The 20,522-nt window shown below is 43.9% G+C and overlaps 1 protein-coding gene across 1 annotated transcript in view; it reads left to right on the top strand.

Moving 5' to 3' along the window:
- The window catches only part of LOC146831408 (desmoglein-2-like), a 410,122-nt gene that overhangs the window by 113,020 nt on the left and 276,580 nt on the right, over positions 1-20,522 (top strand). Inside the window, exon 4 of the mRNA XM_085605709.1 lies at positions 4,085-4,243. Coding sequence (XP_085461835.1) covers positions 4,085-4,243 — 159 coding nt within the window. The remainder of the gene's footprint in view (positions 1-4,084; positions 4,244-20,522) is intronic.

Raw genomic sequence — 20,522 nt, 5'->3', positions numbered from 1 at the left:
TTGGCTCTTACATCGGCTCGAAGAGTCAGTGAGATTCAAGCGTTCACCATCTCAGAACCCTTTTTGCAGTTCTCCAAAGACTTTGTTACTCTCAGGACAGATCCACGATTCATCCCTAAAGTTCCGACTTAAATGAGCCAGTGAAACTAAAGGTTTTCTTCCCAAATCCAGCCACTCCAGCTGAGCGAGCGTTGCATTCACTGGATATAAAACGCTGTCTGAAATTTTACTTGCAAAGGACGAAGGACATCAGGCGGTCCAATCAATTGCTTGTAGCTTATGGTCAAGCTACACTTGGGTCTGCTGTGACTAAAGCGACTATAGCCAGATGGTTGGCTTCTACAATTCATTTTTGTCATGATAAAGCCAATAGACCATTACAAAGAAAGGTCAAGGCGCATTCTACTAGAACTATGGCAGCATCTACTGCATTGTTCGCAGGAGTATCCTTGGAGAATATTTGTCGTGCTGCAACGTGGAGGAATGTTCACACATTCACGAAGCACTACTGTCTGCAATCTACTCTGCAGGAGGATACAGCGGTAGGACAAGCCGTCCTTCAGCATCTGTTAAACTAAGGTCAGATATTTATATATGTTTCTTCAATTTACTGTTTATAATTGCTATATTTTAAGCTACATTGTCTTTTCTTTATGTAAGATAGATGTTTGAATTTTAACAGAAAACATCTTATGCCTTCTACTTATCAAGTTGCGGGCGTAATTGGGAGTGTATCAGCAATAGTCTCCCACCATCCGCAAACGACTGTATGCTTGGCATACTGCTTGCTACTCTGATTCAGGCATGTGAATATATGAAAGATACCTCAATACTGGATAAGAAAACAAGTTACTTACCTGTAACTACAGTTATCCAGTATTGGTATCTTTCATAGATTCACATGCACCCACCCTCCTCCCCGCAGAGTCAGTTCTCTATGTTTGGGATATAAGCTTCCCACTCGTGCTAGGAAAATCTGAGGAGAGCTGGCTCTGCTGAGAGGGTTCTAGAAGGGTGCTGATGTCTGATTGGTTGCTACCAATTCTTGGGTTATTTTACATAACAAGGTAGATAGGCTTCTAAGATATAGGCCTTAGGGCCTTTTCTCTTTGGGCCTACTACTACTACTAATTATTTTTTGGCACTACTTTTTTATCTACCGAGACTCCCGCCTCGGCGACGGGGAATGATTCAGGCATGTGAATCTATGAAAGATACCAATACTGGATAACTGTAGTTACAGGTAAGTAACTTGTTTTCTTACTCAATATGCATCTGTTCTTGGCATATAGACCTGTAGAGTCATATGCACCCACCCGCCTCCCTGGGTACCTATACCTGTTGCAGTAACATCTTACTTGGATACATGCATTCATGGACATCTCCTTTTACTACTCTTACTAACTCCATTATCACCCTCTGCAGGTAAACAATATAACAAGGGAGTTGATGCCCATTCGCACTATCACCGAAAGGAGGAGTCACCTACCTTGTGACTGGAAAGACTTCTTCGAAGGAAAACAAAGTTCAAACATCAGGATCCAACACTAGATGGCGATCTATGCACAGCATATGACTCCACAGCTCTATATGCCTCGAACGTATTGTTATTGTGATGAAATATAATTCATTATGACATGAATCCACTAATGGTTTTTATACATCTTTTTAAACATGTCTTGAATCTCAGCCAGATGCATACTGGGTAAACAACAACTTCAGATGTCTCACTTACTTAGTGAAGAGATAGCTGGTTTGTTTCAATGTCTCAACAATTCAGATACAATAACGTTTTAAATGTTGTACTTCCAAGGAATCATGGTCTATAAATGTAAAATAAGAAACTGCATGAAACATTTTTGTTTACAATCTTGTTTGTTGGGTGTTCAAAGGAGATGAAAACAACAATCTCTGCAGCAGTCTTCATCGTCCATTTTCCAATGAAAAGTCCCTCTGCTTCTGGACCTTGTTCTTATGCAGCCAAATCCGCTGTATATATGTTTAAGAATAGAGATATTTACTTTGCTACGAGAATAATTATTTGTGCACAGAAAGCACCTTTATTCTATCCACACAGCACCTTCATCACATCTTGGGAGGCAGCCTTTTCTACCACATCAAAGATTCAAGTTGATGGCTCATCCACACCCATTACATTTTTCTGTACTTTTTTTATCAATCTGTAAAAATAAAGAAAAATAAGTTTGTATATCGAAAAAGACCAAGGTTTATCTACAACCAAAGACTAATGTGATTAAAAACCCTTAAGCACATTTCCTGTTTGCTTAGTGGCTTGCAACTCCCTTTTTTCGTCTAGTCAGAAACATGTCTCATACTGTTAACTACTTTAAATTTCTTAGCTTTAGAACTACAGTGCTCACAGAGTGGCTTTCCAACCGAAGAAGCCAGTAGGAGAGCTGTCTGAGCATGAAAAATGCCACAGTGCAACACCCGTAAAGACGCCTACTCCTGTTAAGCTTGGTGTGGTGTGAATAAATGACTCCTACCCCTGACCCCTGCCAAACAGCCCCCCCCGCCGTTGCCAAATAAACAGTTTACAACTATCTTGCAAACATCGACCGACTTCTAATACACTAAGATGACATAATACAAGTACTTTAAGTAAAGCAAACTGTAAAATACTCACACAGTTTGTGAAAAATACAATATCTGCATAGAGAGTACTCTGGATCCAGATTAATGCCAGTCAAGGAAACCGTAAAAAGAGAATCAAGAAAAACATTGATATGTAAAAAAAGCAGTTATATGTTTAGAGGAACATTTGTAAACGGCTGTTGGACGGTTCATACTTTCTCAGTAAAACTGTGCGTTTGTAGACAATATAAACGTCAAAACTGCCCGAGACGGAGTCTACGCACACCATCTTGAAATGTTGGCCTTAGTCCTGCTAGCTCACAGTGTACAATACCCTTATCCTAGTATGGTAGCAGGTGGAATATGCAACCACAGAACATGACCACCCTGACTCCCTAAGGAAATCGTGGAACGAGATCTAGAACCCTTTAATTTGGTAGCTCACGCATATCCAAAGAGATCCGCAAGACATGCACAATATGATTCTTGTGTAAAATACGTGTGCAGCAATTATTAATAGAAGGAAACAGAGCAGTGTAATCAGTATCACAAGAATGGTGAAGAATATGAACATTTCAGTCTTGCTTTTACATAGATTATATGCTTGCATATAAGTACAGTTATATTTGTGGTCCTACCTATCGTTCCCTATCATAGCGTGCCTAGGGTGGGGGAATTTGCCAGAATCCCTGTAGGGTCATCTAACTCCCCAGTTACCTGTGGGTAGGTTTCATCTGGGAGTTTGTCTTGGTGTAGGGCTGGGCACCATCCTACTCAGGAGGTAAATGGGAAACAGCTAGGATGGAATTCCGGCATGGGGTGATCTCGGCAGTGTCCGCGAAATGCTCCTCTGTAGAACAGTGGAGTGATGTTGTTTATTTAATAAACTCCACTCATGCAATCATGCCGAAGTCTCAGTCAGGCTGCTATTGTTAATTCTTTTGTGATAGCTCTGTCGCCGAGCAAACAATAAGAAACAATCACATTTTGCACAGTGAACTTAGCCCTTGTACAGAATGTTCAAGGCTCTCGATAATATGCCTACGAAGGAGAGTGAATGAAAGCAAAACCATTTCAGAGAATATTATCCTATACATGCACACAAGCAAATGTATGTCTAATGTCAAAGTTCTAAAAAAGATATCAAATTTAAATGTGAGCATGTAAAATGGTGGTGTTTCAGCCCGGGCCTAATGTGACCACATGACAGTGCAGTCTTAGAAATAGTCTTGCATTATAGTTTGAAAAAGTATGTTCTAGATGCTTTAATAGTGTAAGTTCTTTGCTGCTGCTGTGTTTTGCGTGGGAGTAGAGTAATGCAGGTGTTTTATTATTATAAACTTCACTGTTTGAGGAGTACTAAAATACATGACCTTTGCTATCCTCAATAATGTGCAGTTAACCCAAAAAATAACATTGTGTTGATGGCAGCAATCACTTGCCCACTATTGTTTTTCTTAAACATCCTGTCTGCAATTTTCCTTTGCAGATTCAATCTGATCAAATCCTGACCATGAATCGAATTACTTATCGAGTCACTGGAAGGGGAGTGACTGAGCCACCTTATGGTCTCTTTATCATCAATGAAAAGACTGGAGAAATGAATGTTACTGGTATTGTTGACAGAGAAGAAATAGCAATGTTCTATGTGAGTATGTCTGCATGTGAATTGATGTTTTTCTTTCCCTTTTTTTTTATGTTGAAGTGTTAAGTAACATAATGCAGTACATTGAACTTCTGCAAAGATTCATATCTAGCAATTATTTTCTGTTACAAGAATTGTCACTTGAATGCCCTGCTTTCAGTGTTCAGGATTTCAAATCTAGTTTTGTAAAAACAGATCCCAGGAAATATCAGACTACCAGTTTCTGAAGGTCTCACAGAAAGTAGGGCGATTTAACGTTTAAAACGTATTACATTTAAGGAACAGATTCCATAGGTATTGTTGCAAGAAGAGAGAATAGTGCAGTGGGTTACCAATTCCCGTAAAGGTGAGTGCCTTCATGCTGCACAACTATGACTGTGTTCTTCTGAAGCTTTTGCTCCCCTCTTTAAAATGAAGCACTTGTTCTGTTGTCCCTACCAGCAGGGACATCTTAAGGATTTGGGAGGCCCTTTGCCAAACGTATTTTGGGGGCCCCTGTTTGAAATCGCTTTGAATTTATGATTCAGTTTCAGCTCTTTCGTACCCCCTTTGGTCAGTTCACTGACAGTGCACAGGCACACAAGTGCAATTTTTAAATGTGTTTGCATATAATATTAAAGGATAGTGACGTGTGATTTCAATATTGTAACACAGCAGCAACTCACAAATATTACTACAAATAATCTCTGTGACACCCTCCCGTTTTTAGGTCTCGCCTAGGCAGCGCATGCGCTGTCTCGTCAAGAGATGCTGTATACAGTATAGCAGGGGAAGCTCCGCCCACTTTCCTCCTAGCTTTACCTAGCTTTTTGATATGCCGAAATCTTAAATGCTGCATTGTGATTGGTTTTCGGCAACTTAGTCCCGCCTCCTGACGACCATGTCGTCATTTTTCTCCTTCCATAGCTATCAGCCCCTTTACTTTAAAAACTCTTTTGTTCCCCTGCCTCCCCCTGTTCCCTCCCGCAGTCCATGACTTCTCTGCCCACCACAACTCCCTCCACTCCCGTTCCTGCCTTTTTGGATGGCCGCATTTTTGTTTACAATGCAATAGGTCCCGCATAAATACGAGTCCTATTGCATTTGTAAATGCTTGTTTACTCCTGGGATTGGCTGAGTGCATTTGCACTCTATTTTGCCTGACTTGTCCTGAACACTCACATGCGCAATACAGACGTTACCTGGAAGCGGAAGCGCGGCTGTGAGAAGGCAGAAGGGTCAATGTCAGCAGCAGGCTGTAATGCTCTTGCACGTCCTGCGGTGCGCTTTACCGAGGGCAGGCAGGAGCCTCAGCTTGCAGCCACTTGGGATAAGGAAAGATTGCTGCAGCTTTACCGAGGGCAGGCAGAAGCCTGAGCTTCCAGACAAAGGGGACGAGGGAAGGTACGTGGAGACTGTGGAGAGCACCGCAGCGCTCCATGCACCTCTGCCTTTTTAAGCGCTGTATAATCATTAGCACATTTGGTTTTTATTTCTACCCTTTTTTCCCGTATTGCTCATTTTATTTAAATGCGTGAAGTCCCGAGATGGTAGCGTAGAGGCTGTGTTTTTGTTTTTTTGGTTCTTCCCACTCTTGTGCAGTATGTAATAATAAGTGCCACACACAGTAATACACTTTCCACAGAAAGCAGGCCGGCGCTAACAATACCTCCGCTCCAGCATTTTCACGGTCGGCAGCTGGCTTTGTTGGCTGCGCTCGGCCTGCCACGACCCTGGACCCTGCCCCAGACCCCCCCACCCCATACCCCAATGGTCCATTTTAATTGCGCCTCCTGCAGGATGAATTTGATTTGGCCTTTTCTGCCAGGGCTTGTTTTAATTTTGAGTCCGACTAAAGCGGGGGTTAATCCGGCTTCATCCATTTTATGATTGATTGGGATGTAAGGTAGAATACAGCCAAATCATAGGTGTCTAGTCTAATTAATTACGTTTTACCACAGTCCTTATTTTATAGTAGGAACCGAGCATTCTAAAGCAAATCACAGAATACGATTTCTGAGGAGATTGAAACATGACATTCAGGTCATGTTCCAATCAGCTCTGCTAGGTTACTTTTGCAAAGCAACTTTCAAGTGTTCTGTGCGTCAATCTGTGCGCATATGAATGAATAGGCCGGTTTTAGGAGTGAAAACATGATTTGTTTGTGTGGCACTTTAATGTTCCATAGAACTGTGCATAACATCGCATAATTCAATAATTATATTCAAGTTACCAACCACAATAGGTTACCGACCTCAAGAGGTTGAACGGCTGACTGTGCGGGTCGTGTCGCACACATGTGATTCTCTGGTTGCTTCCATATCTGAGTGTAAGATGCAGAGCCATCTTACTGCCTTCTAGCTAGTTTGTGCAAGGAACCAGTTCCTCCTGTGCAGGTCTCACTGCCCTAATAAAAGCGTGAGGCCCCAGGAAATCAAAAATAGTTTTTTTACCCTGTGCGATTTTGGGTGTTTTTTGATGGTGTAAAGGGTACCTGTCCCTAGTACAGTTTACCATCACCAGTGTAATATTATTGCATAGGCATCGGTGAGTGGGGCCTGGAGCGCACGCCACAGGTTTGCTTGTGAACTCCGAGTGCCCGCTGCCGTGATGCAGTTTCAGCACACTGTGTGTACACTGCTGTTGCCGCCCTATGATTAGCTGCTTTACTACCTTGAGTTGGTCACTTTCCAGAATACAGAAGCAACTGTTGGCAAAATGCAACGTTCTTGACAAGTGTTGGTTGCGATTCTAGGTTTTCATTTTTTTGGGGTACTAGTAGTTAGTTTACTACTGATGGTTTAAACTACGAATCAAAGGTTGAAAGTGTGAGAGCAGAGTTCCCTCCACATCAAAAGCTGGTGATAACGGCAGTGATCGCTGTCGCACAGTCCATAGCTAGGCTACTTTGCAGTAATGTGCGACAATCTGCTGCATGGCGAAATACTTATAAGGTCCCAAAGGCAAGACCGATTGCATTGCAAATGCTTGTTCATATTGAAAGAACCTTTTTTATGGATGTTGCATGAAACAAACACATTTCTCTGCAAAATGTCTGTAATAGACTTTCACCTATCGCCCACATTGAAAAATTAATTGAAGGAAAACGGTATTTAAATCAATCTGTCTAAGAATTACTCAAGGTCACCAGGGCAGGACTACAGAAAAGAGCTGGCTCTATGAGGGGGCCCCCCTGATAGGCTGGGGCCGTGGGCCAGAGCCCATTTTGCCCATGCCTTAAAACGTCTCTGCCTACCAGCATTATGAAATAGTAATTCTATTCAGCTCGCAGCATTTTGATGGCTGAATGAAAAGAGGATGGACAATTTTGATCCAACGAAAGCACAACCCAGCCGTAAGCTTACTATGACGTGATTGCGTTCCAAGCTGCCAAAATGTAGCCCTTGGAGGCTGGTGTTGACACTGCTGTGGTGGGATTCGAGGTTGGGGGGGGCGTTTAATGGTGAATATACTAATAGCAATAGTCTATGTAGATTGATTCCTTGCATTTTATGGTCAATTCCAGTCAAGATGCAGAAGTAGAAATCGTGCCTTAAGTAGTGAGCATAAACAAAGTTTGAGCTAGAAAGACATTCAATTTTGGGAGTCTGTGACCAAATGTATTTGCCCCATAGGACCCTTTGTCGAGAAACTCCTAATCTCTGCTTCTATTGGCTTCTCGATCTAAACCTTTCCTGGTATAAAAGGCCTCCTGGTCAGTGAGCCCTTGGGTACACACTTGTTACTCTAGGGAAAACTGATGTTGATTCTAAACTAAAGGAACATAAGCATTAGCCTAAAGGCTGGCAGGGAGAAAAGGATATACAGTGAGTATTATTTGCATTTCGCCAAATTTTACTCTTGGAGTACAAAGAGCTACAAAGAGGTTTTGGGCTTGCTAGATTTTCAGTTGTTAATGCATAGAACTTGCTGCTCAGGGCACAGGTGACTGGCATGTTCTCTACACCAAACAGATGGCTGTGTTTTTTGTGGCTATTCCTACATATTATATGTTGGTACTAGTATGGAGTTTCGAGTGTCCTGGCTCCAAGACTTGGTTGGCCGGAATGCTATCCAGAGAAGCTCCTTTTTTCTAGTCTGTTAATGTTTGTAGTTATGATAAGCATCTGTCCCCCCTCCCGCCCCCCCCCCCCCAATCTTTTATTCCTACCACATCCTGCATTCCTAATCAAAAGCACAATCCTGACATCTAACTCTCCATGTTAGGGGAGGGAATAACTGAAATCTTAAATAGTGAAATATTACTTATAGGGCTCCAAGTGAGACAAGCTCTGCGCATCATGAGAAAGGAGAAGCAGGAGTATGCAGTGACGTACCCTTGAGGCACAAGCATGGAATTTGTTCTAAAATGCATGAAGGGCTGGAGTATGCTAGGCAACATCTGCACCCTATAAAACACCATGTAATTGAGTCTTCAGTGACGGGGACATGTTCACCAGTTAGAAAGCAACTCAGACCTGGAAGTTCTGTGAGGCTTGCCAAAGACAAAAATAAATAGATTCAAGAGCATCAACTTAAAAAGGGATGATACAGGTGTACATACAATAGCAGCAAGAATGCTTACTTTTGTAATTCAGCCTCCTGAGTTGTTCTTCGTACACAGTAATACAGTGAGATATGCTTGTGCCCTTCACAGAGTTTAAACTCTGAGCTTAGAGTTTCTTTAGTGGAAGCTGTAAGCAAAAGTGGTACACCTCCAAGCCAAAGTTGAGGACAGGGCGCTTTGAATTTTAGCCTTACAGCCAACCCGAAAACAGGATCTGAGTACTTTGTCCGGAATAAACTCAAGATGCTGCTGTCATTTTTGGTCAGATTGTGTTAACTTCACAATGTTGAGCACTCTGTGTGCATGTTGAGGCATATCCAAATGCAGCAGAGTTCCAATTGGAGTGTTATGTAGGCCTACAAAGTTCCAAGACAATTTTCCCAATGTTTCCTGGAGAAGAGGGTAACAAGACATGGTAACTTGATGCCGGACTGCTTTGAAAATCTACCATTGACTTATTATGACAGTCCTGCAGTCCCCTATTCCAACTCAGACTCTAGAGTTTGGGTCGGTTTTAGGAGTGAAAACATGATTTGTTTGTGTGGCACTTTAATGTTCCATAGAACTGTGCATAACATCGCATAATTCAATAATTATATTCAAGTTACCAACCACAATAGGTTACCGACCTCAAGAGGTTGAACGGCTGACTGTGCGGGTCGTGTCGCACACATGTGATTCTCTGGTTGCTTCCATATCTGAGTGTAAGATGCAGAGCCATCTTACTGCCTTCTAGCTAGTTTGTGCAAGGAACCAGTTCCTCCTGTGCAGGTCTCACTGCCCTAATAAAAGCGTGAGGCCCCAGGAAATCAAAAATAGTTTTTTTACCCTGTGCGATTTTGGGTGTTTTTTGATGGTGTAAAGGGTACCTGTCCCTAGTACAGTTTACCATCACCAGTGTAATATTATTGCATAGGCATCGGTGAGTGGGGCCTGGAGCGCACGCCACAGGTTTGCTTGTGAACTCCGAGTGCCCGCTGCCGTGATGCAGTTTCAGCACACTGTGTGTACACTGCTGTTGCCGCCCTATGATTAGCTGCTTTACTACCTTGAGTTGGTCACTTTCCAGAATACAGAAGCAACTGTTGGCAAAATGCAACGTTCTTGACAAGTGTTGGTTGCGATTCTAGGTTTTCATTTTTTTGGGGTACTAGTAGTTAGTTTACTACTGATGGTTTAAACTACGAATCAAAGGTTGAAAGTGTGAGAGCAGAGTTCCCTCCACATCAAAAGCTGGTGATAACGGCAGTGATCGCTGTCGCACAGTCCATAGCTAGGCTACTTTGCAGTAATGTGCGACAATCTGCTGCATGGCGAAATACTTATAAGGTCCCAAAGGCAAGACCGATTGCATTGCAAATGCTTGTTCATATTGAAAGAACCTTTTTTATGGATGTTGCATGAAACAAACACATTTCTCTGCAAAATGTCTGTAATAGACTTTCACCTATCGCCCACATTGAAAAATTAATTGAAGGAAAACGGTATTTAAATCAATCTGTCTAAGAATTACTCAAGGTCACCAGGGCAGGACTACAGAAAAGAGCTGGCTCTATGAGGGGGCCCCCCTGATAGGCTGGGGCCGTGGGCCAGAGCCCATTTTGCCCATGCCTTAAAACGTCTCTGCCTACCAGCATTATGAAATAGTAATTCTATTCAGCTCGCAGCATTTTGATGGCTGAATGAAAAGAGGATGGACAATTTTGATCCAACGAAAGCACAACCCAGCCGTAAGCTTACTATGACGTGATTGCGTTCCAAGCTGCCAAAATGTAGCCCTTGGAGGCTGGTGTTGACACTGCTGTGGTGGGATTCGAGGTTGGGGGGGGCGTTTAATGGTGAATATACTAATAGCAATAGTCTATGTAGATTGATTCCTTGCATTTTATGGTCAATTCCAGTCAAGATGCAGAAGTAGAAATCGTGCCTTAAGTAGTGAGCATAAACAAAGTTTGAGCTAGAAAGACATTCAATTTTGGGAGTCTGTGACCAAATGTATTTGCCCCATAGGACCCTTTGTCGAGAAACTCCTAATCTCTGCTTCTATTGGCTTCTCGATCTAAACCTTTCCTGGTATAAAAGGCCTCCTGGTCAGTGAGCCCTTGGGTACACACTTGTTACTCTAGGGAAAACTGATGTTGATTCTAAACTAAAGGAACATAAGCATTAGCCTAAAGGCTGGCAGGGAGAAAAGGATATACAGTGAGTATTATTTGCATTTCGCCAAATTTTACTCTTGGAGTACAAAGAGCTACAAAGAGGTTTTGGGCTTGCTAGATTTTCAGTTGTTAATGCATAGAACTTGCTGCTCAGGGCACAGGTGACTGGCATGTTCTCTACACCAAACAGATGGCTGTGTTTTTTGTGGCTATTCCTACATATTATATGTTGGTACTAGTATGGAGTTTCGAGTGTCCTGGCTCCAAGACTTGGTTGGCCGGAATGCTATCCAGAGAAGCTCCTTTTTTCTAGTCTGTTAATGTTTGTAGTTATGATAAGCATCTGCCCCCCCTCCCGCCCCCCCCCCCCAATCTTTTATTCCTACCACATCCTGCATTCCTAATCAAAAGCACAATCCTGACATCTAACTCTCCATGTTAGGGGAGGGAATAACTGAAATCTTAAATAGTGAAATATTACTTGTAGGGCTCCAAGTGAGACAAGCTCTGCGCATCATGAGAAAGGAGAAGCAGGAGTATGCAGTGACGTACCCTTGAGGCACAAGCATGGAATTTGTTCTAAAATGCATGAAGGGCTGGAGTATGCTAGGCAACATCTGCACCCTATAAAACACCATGTAATTGAGTCTTCAGTGACGGGGACATGTTCACCAGTTAGAAAGCAACTCAGACCTGGAAGTTCTGTGAGGCTTGCCAAAGACAAAAATAAATAGATTCAAGAGCATCAACTTAAAAAGGGATGATACAGGTGTACATACAATAGCAGCAAGAATGCTTACTTTTGTAATTCAGCCTCCTGAGTTGTTCTTCGTACACAGTAATACAGTGAGATATGCTTGTGCCCTTCACAGAGTTTAAACTCTGAGCTTAGAGTTTCTTTAGTGGAAGCTGTAAGCAAAAGTGGTACACCTCCAAGCCAAAGTTGAGGACAGGGCGCTTTGAATTTTAGCCTTACAGCCAACCCGAAAACAGGATCTGAGTACTTTGTCCGGAATAAACTCAAGATGCTGCTGTCATTTTTGGTCAGATTGTGTTAACTTCACAATGTTGAGCACTCTGTGTGCATGTTGAGGCATATCCAAATGCAGCAGAGTTCCAATTGGAGTGTTATGTAGGCCTACAAAGTTCCAAGACAATTTTCCCAATGTTTCCTGGAGAAGAGGGTAACAAGACATGGTAACTTGATGCCGGACTGCTTTGAAAATCTACCATTGACTTATTATGACAGTCCTGCAGTCCCCTATTCCAACTCAGACTCTAGAGTTTGGGTCAGGTCAACTATATTTATATCACGAATAGGGATGGGGGGATCTTGAGCCACTTGTATCCCCAGAATTTTCTCTAAATGCTTTTGACCAGCTAAACATTTTACAAAACCTCAGTAGATGTCACCAGTCTCCTTTGATATGCTGAATAGAGTTCATATATTAAAACTATTCCGTACCTATCCCATGTTACAGTTTTCAGTTTTTCCAGAGACTCAATTTAAAGGATTTAAGATTCTTAGTGACTGAATGAGGGTCAAAAGGCATGGCACATCCGAATTGTTTTTTCGGGGTTATAAAAGTTCATTAGCCTGTGTCTGTATCCATTTGCATTATTGCAAAGGAATGACTTGCATAATAAACCAACATATTTAGAGTCAAGGGAGGTCCTTTTCAGCTGAGCCTGAGGAATATCAAAGGCCAGATAAAAATTGTATCCCGCTAAATGTGGTATGGAGCCCAAACGTTTGTCATCAATTTTAAAGGAACATAGGGGCAGCACCAGAGTTGGATAATAGGGATGCCAAGTTTTGTTAGTCAGTGCTATTCCCAGCTCCCCCCTTGGCTTGGGGATGAACACAGACTTACACTATTATTATGAAATGTAGCCTTTTGGGTTAATTTTGATTTAATGGGGAGATAGAAGAATTTTTATTTTGACATCTATTGATATTCACAATGACTCTTGAAGGCTTAGGGCTTCTTCCCCTGGAGAACTGTGCTTGCTTTACTGTAGATGCCTCTAAGAGCATGTAGGGTTGCCCTTATGAAAGCTTTTATGTAAATCTTATAAGTATCAAATCCAACAAAAAGACATGGCTATTTTAGCATTTGCTTACAATTTGGACATGCTTTTTAGGATTTACTTTTGAATGTGATTCATGGGATGAGACTCTCATTCTATTCATTGCACATTTTGCTATGTGTTCATAGTTGTTAAACAAAATTGCACTGCTTCTAAAGCACAGGTCACTTTATATTCTGGCATGACCTAACCACTTTGGGCGTTGTGATGTACTATGTAATTAAGCAATGAAATGTATGTTATGTTTTTAATCATTTTAAATATATGACTTTTGTAATGTCTATTATGGATGTCTACTTTGGTTGTAATAACAAAATAACGTTTATATATAAGAGATGGCTAATTTAAACATTATTGTTTTGGATCTTTATAAAAATAAAACAGATGAAATTGTAGGACCTTCATTTTGTAACATTTGCTCCATCCAGGTCATAGAGGAGGGTAGCCATGCTTGTGGTGCTTTAAGAAACTGTAGACTCGACACATAATACGTTAATAATATTCCTGACACTACTGCTTGTGATAGGTGATTTTAACTGGCATTTAGCTAAGCTTCTGCACACAAATGACACTGAATAGCTGGAAAGTGGTAGTGCAAATTGTTCTTGTTAAAAGATATGAGAAGCTAGGAGAACACATATTGTTCTCTTGGTTAAATATCAGTGGCTTCTGAAAGACTTTTGGCTCCAGATTCCTTACTCTTTGAATAGCCCCTAGGTGTCGTACTGGGTCTGGAAACATTTTTCGTAGTACCTCTGTGTGCTGGAAGTTGGCTCTGTGTGATTCTGCATTGATGTGGTTACCCTCCGGAAATGAAGTGCAGGCTATAAACGCACCACTCCTGGGCACTGACGTTGGTTTTTCTTTCCGTGCCACCAGATGCAGGATCCAAACTTCCACATCAATTTATTAGAAATTCATCAGCGTGCAAGTGGTGCCCCTACCCCCCCCCCCCCCCCCCCCCCGCTTAAAACAGGTTTCAAACACTGTAGGGACTGTCACAAACAGATTTTTGCTACTGATCCCCATCAGTTATCCCTATGGTGTATGGGGTCGAACCATAACTTCAAGACCTGCGGTGACTGCACATCAATTAACCCGAAGGCCATCACGCAATGTGAGGCATTGCTGTCAAACATAAGAAAACCCTTTCTCCTAGCTCCAAGTCCCGCTACGTTTCCAAGGCTCAATCCTGGTTCCTCTCCCATTCCCAGATTCGACGGAGCCGCTCTAGAGGCCTGTCTCCATGATGCTCCAAGTCTTCAGGGAAGCACAAGAAAAACACAAAAAATTATTTGCACCACTCACACTCCCCTTAGCAAGTGTGTGGGTGACGCTAGCCATTTCAGTCACTCTTGAAGTCGACCAAACACAACTAGAGTTTCCAGGGCCTTTAACCACACTACACCAGATTGAAGAGTTCCGCGCAGCTATGCTCCAGGTTTTGGATCCCTGCCGACTCCCTTTGGCTTGCCTTTAGGCCCCAAGGAGCCCTAAGGCCTTCCACCTATGATACCACCAGCAAATTCGCCCTTGGCAACAGCTGGTTCCTCTGAGCCAATCTTGCCTTCAACTCAGATTACTCCCTCCAATACCACACCAGGCCCCCATCAATGCCAATGGGACCTTCACTGCCTGAAGAGGTGGCCCCAATTGTCAGACACAGATCCAACTTTGACCGGTGTCACACCCAATCCAACCTAGGCACCTATACACAAATTCACTACATCAGTAGCTCATCTCACTCCTTTACAAAAAAACAAAACATAACACACACATCAGCACGTCAAAATCTCTCTCACACAATTTCGTACAGCATTCAGTCACAAAATAGAAACAGCCCTCATGACTACACAGATAATACAGATCCTAAATCAACTTTACTCCCACATTTGGTCTTCACCAACACCTACCACAAACACCCCAACACAACAATACTTATTCACCGACCTCTCATCCATTGCTCAATTTAGAGCCACATACCATGACTCACATGCTCCTCCACCACCTCTAACCCATACATCTTCCACACTAAACAGGTGCAAACAAAATAACATACCACTCTTCACAACTTCACATCTATTACACAAAACGACTACTCTACAAAACCAGCGCAGCGCACCAACTCTCTCTCAACCGCCATCTGCACACACCGTCCCAACAACATGCCGTCTATCCCCGCTGAGTGAGGATTACGATATAGTCAAACAATACTTTTGCCATTGTGATACAGTTAATACCAACACTAATAATACGCCTGCTACTATTTCAAAGACTACTACCCACTCTTCTAGAAAACAGTCACACCACCACCGAAACACAATCATTAGACTGCCTACTACTAATAAATGCTTGTTCACTCTATAAAAACAAACACCATATTTACAACCTACTCACTGTCACTCTACCAGACTTACTCTTCATAACTGAATCATGGTTCAGAGAGGACATGGCTCCAGTATTACATAAAGCTATTCCTCCAGGCTATCCATCCATCCCACATAATCACATAAGCAAAAGAGGAAGCAGACTAGCTGTTCAATTCAAAGGAACAATAAATCTCATTAAAGCTGACAACTTTTCCATACAAGGTTGTGAGTCCCTCATCACCAGATGCAACCATATACCAACTTCCTCCTTTAACTTCCTCCTTTACAGACCACCATCTGGCAATGCAACATTCCCAAACTCATTTCTATTGGTTTCAAACCTTATGGCACTGCAGTCCAACCTATGCATCCTTGGTAACCCAAACATTTAGTTTGATAAACCCAATATGTCCCATCCAAGAACTATCATCACTGGCCTAGACACACTGAACCAAAATCAGATCATCCACAAACCCACACACATCGCTGGGCACATCCTAGAAGTCATTTTTGCAAATCCAGAATCTGATACTATGTGGGTTGGCAAGCAATTACTTCAGACAGGTGGATCCTACAGATTGTTCTCGAAGGGTACGCTTTACTCTTCCTGTCTTTCCAGCTGCACCATCCACTGTCCACCCAATCACTGATTGAGGACCATCTCTCCATTTTGCTGCAGGAAGTGCAAGCCCTATTGGCCATAGGGGCTGTGCTAGAAGTGGAAGGTGGTTCTTCCCTATTATCTGATGGCCAAGAAGGATGGAGGCTTGTGGTCTATTCTAGGTCTGTGCTCTCTCAACGCCCTGCTTCGGAAGGAAACATTTGAAGTTCTCACCTAGGCCCCGGCTTTGTCTGCTCTTGACCCTGTAGACTGTATAGTGGTGTTGGACCAGCAGGTTGCCTATTACCATATCTGTGTTATGCTGGCCCACCACACTACTTGCAGTTCATTGTGGGACAGTAGTACCAGCCTTCACCCTACCTCAACGACTGGCTGTCGACGGCGGGCTTGCCACAGGCAGTTGTGAGGCACTTCCAGATGACGGCAGACATCCTGTCATCTTTGGGGCTCAATAGCAGTATGCTGAAGTCGGACTTGACTCCTTCTTAGATACTCCCTTTCATATGTCCCATTATGGACACAGTTTATTTTAGTGCCTTTTTCCTGGGAAAGAGAGCCCAGGACATTCAGGCTATGATCCTGATATTTCAGGACTCTGTTCTGGATTCCAGTGAGGTTGTCTCTAAAGCTGCAGGGACTGATTGCTTCCATCATGCTGCTCATACCCGCCAGGAGGCATATGAGGGCTCTGCAGTAGGATCTGAAGTCTAATTGGGGCTAACATCAAGGGGACCTCTCGGACCATTTCCAGATTTCGGAGGAGGCTGCCAAAGATCGGCAGTTAGAGTTACTGGACTGCAATTGGGTCTTTGGCATACCCCACTCCCTTCCCCAACCTGAGCAGGCAGTGGTGACCAATGCATCGCTTCTAGGTTGGTTCTGCCATTTGGGAGAGGCCACTGGTCTGAACGCAATCTTGAGTGGAGGGCTGCCCACTTGGCGTTGAAAACCTTTGTAAGACAGTGCCCCTTTTTGACATGGCCATGCCTGGTATCTTGATGCAATTTTGACTGAAGTGCAATGGGTCCCTCCTAATCAGGTCACCAGTGTTTTTTCTCTTAAACACCATATCTGCAATTCCCCAATTGGCACCCCTGTAAGTCCCTAGTAAGTGTTGCCTCTGGTACCTAGGGCATGGGTACCAAGGAAGATTTCTAAGGTCTGCAGCATGCATTGTGCTACCCTAAGGGACCCACCACCAAACTCATGCAGGCAAAAGTTAAAACCTGAAATGCAGACACCCCGTGTGCATTGCCAATAAACACTGCATGCAATATATGCAAGTCACCCTTACAGCAGACCTTCTAGTCCTAAGGCAGGGTGCTTTATAATAAAATGTGTCGACATAACTGCATGTCCACACACGTTCTGAATGGCCCACTGGCCAGTCGTAACCGCCACGTAATCCACATGGACGGCGGTTTACGCCGTCCAAATTACGATGCACGGTTTCCTGCAGGGTTTCCATGCCGGCCTTTCTTACATGGAAACCTTGTCAGAAAGTGTGTTTGGGGGCTTCTAGAAGGGCCCCCTTTCCCTTGCGACCTCCGGTTGGGGGGGTTTAATCCCTGCACCTTGAGGTGCCTGCCACGGGCTGCAGGGATTAACACTATCTCCCATTTCTCCATGGGAGCATGTATTACAGCCTGTTTACGACCGTAACACAAGCTCCCATTGGGAAATGGGAGAATGCGTCCGCACCATGTGCGGTCGCATCGTAATAGCGGTGTCTGGACCGCCGACCTGAGCTTGGTCGGTCCCGAGTCCGTGACGGTGTCGGGCGAGACATCGTAATCAAGCCCTTAGGATGGTGCTACATGTAGAAGAGTGGAAAAATAGGAGGAGTGTGTTTGAGTGCATAAATACTACTATGCATGGCACACACCAATTGGTGTAATTAACAGATGTATTAAAACACGTATAAAATGAGCATGGAGCTGCACCAGCTTTTGACTTGGTGATGAAATTAATGGGCAGTTTTGAAATAGTTTTGTCAGTCATTCTGAGGGACATTCATGGAGATGGCGCAGCCCTGGCAATACACCAGAGAATAACCGTTCCTGTTCAGGATCATGAATGGGAATTACCGAAGATTATTTCGGAAACATATACATCTGTTCACCTTGATACCTTAGGGTCCCTGGCTTTTTATATTAGATTGAAGGTTTTGGTAAGGGAAAAGCTGCACCATAGACGAAAAAGAAGCAGGAAACGAGACCAAAGAAAAGGACTTTGACACTATCAAGTCAGGAGTCCAGCCTGGGTAGATACAGTTGAGGGAAATTAAAAAGCCTGATCGGTATCAGTATACTGTTAACTGTTCTACCTGTTTTCAGATCTCTGACATTAAAAGGGTGTACGGGATGGGCAGAGTACTGCAGGAAGGGCGAGCATATCAGGCCGAAAAGTGAATCGGGACGTGAAGCGGAGATTAGTTTAAAGGAATAGAAAGATCCCATCTCTACAACACACTTTCAAAAGAAGAAAGTAGCTGGGATAACTAATAAACATGCCCTGCAAAGTAGGAATAATTCTGAGGTGCAGGATTTTGGCAATAGTGCTTCTACACAATGCAGAAAAAGTTATGATATTTCTCCAGACTCTCCAGAGCATGTGATGTTGAAACAGATTGATGAATTTTACAAGTTGAGACTGAATAGTCATGTCAACCATCCAGATAGGGTTTAAATTCTAGAAACATACGTTGAGGGGGATAAACATACACAGACAGTAAAGGTGATATTCAAGCTGCATTTATCAGATGTTTGACATTATTGCAGAGGATGACTGGCCACCAGTTTTTAAGAGAGACGAGGAAGGAGGTAAAGATGTTAAGTGCTTCCTCCTTAGTAGCTGCAAACCTAAGGAAAATGTATGCATCCGAGTGGCAAGCTTCAGCATTGCACAGAAAATGAGCTGGATGTGATAAAGATTCAGTTCCCCATGTCATTCTTTTATGGCGTGAGCCCCAAGTCCAGGCTAAATAGCCTCTAAAGCCAGAAGCAAAATGCAACATAAAAGCTATTTTATATCTGCTACATTATCAAGGTATTATAGTGTTCGAGGCATGTGGGCTGCTGAATTCATATCTGTGCATAGATCGCCGCCTAGTGTTGGGTCCGGATGTTTGCACGTTGTTGTCCTGAAAGAGTCTTCGAAGTATCCTGAGATAGGTGACTCCTCCCCTGGACCACAGTGCGCATGGGCATCCTCTCCATCCTCAGATTGTTTTTTTCCGCCATTGGGTTCGGATGTGCTTATCTTGACTCAAGTTAGGAAAAACTTTTTTCAGGCCAAAAGGCCTGTAGTTCGCGTCGGTACTGTTCCCGATCGGTATCGACAGTTACTTGTTAGTTTACTAACTTCAAAAACAACTTTTTCGCATCGACATCGACACCATCGACGATGGAATCGAGGACACCATTCAAGCGGTGTCCTGTTTGCAATGCAAAATATCCCCATGTCGACGTCCACCCGGTGTGCAACAAATGCCTTTCACCGGATCACGACGAATCCACATGTATGGCCTGTGCCCGATTCCGATCCAAAAAGACTCTCCGGAATCGACGAGCAGCGAGACTTGAAGCGCAGCAAGCGGCACCGGCCCCGACCAACATCTTCAGCGCCGAGGACGAAGATGTGGAAGGCGTGGAGAACCTACCCTCCAGCCCCGCTTCCGAACACAATTCCGGATCGGAAGACATCGAAGAGCAACTCTTTCACAGGGATGAAGACGACACCGAGGTAGAAGACTACGATGAGGCCTTAGGGGCCGAAGAAAGTAGCTCCGGTGACGAGCAAGGCCTACCCGTACAGACGGAGGATATCCCAGTGCGTCAATCTATGGCTCCGGTCGAGGGATCGCCTTCGGGCCTTACCCAAGACCTATCCCGCAGTTCTTCGGCCCCGGACATTCAGCGACAGCCATTAGTACCCAAAACGACTGGTTTCCCTTCATCGAAACCGAAACCAAAAGTCGTGTCGGTTCCACAGAAACCGAAACTGAAAGTGACACTGGTCGGATCGAAGCCCACTACACCTTCGACGACAGCAAAACCCATCGGCGCCGACCGCACCAAACGGGACTTCGGTGCCGAACTCGCAGCAGCCGACGTCGGCGCCGACACACGGAAAAAGGCCATCGGTACCGCCAAACCGCCTCGGCACCCGGCACCGAAACAATCGGCTCCGGCCACGAAGGTCAAAATGGCCGCTGCGTCGCACACCACTGCGAAAGCAGCACCTAAGGCCCAATCATCGACGCCGTCGACGGCTACTACCTCTCCTCGACTCGATGACCCCGTGGCCCCGAAGAAGCCCACGCCTGCCTCTACAGAACCGCTCGGCGCCAAAGAACCGTCGGCGCTCCAGGTGCGACAAGTTGCAGCGTCCTTGCAACGCATCAAAGAAAAGGCAGCCCTCCAGGACACGTCGGGCCCCGAGCCGAAAACAGCTCAAAAAGCTTCTCCAGCACCACCCCATATCACCTTTGGCC

Source organism: Triturus cristatus, chromosome 5_1 (assembly GCF_964204655.1).
Source record: "Triturus cristatus chromosome 5_1, aTriCri1.1, whole genome shotgun sequence".
Classification (NCBI taxonomy): Eukaryota; Metazoa; Chordata; class Amphibia; order Caudata; family Salamandridae; genus Triturus; species Triturus cristatus.
Note: the sequence above shows the minus strand (reverse complement) of the source record. Positions and strands in the feature narration are given on the sequence as shown.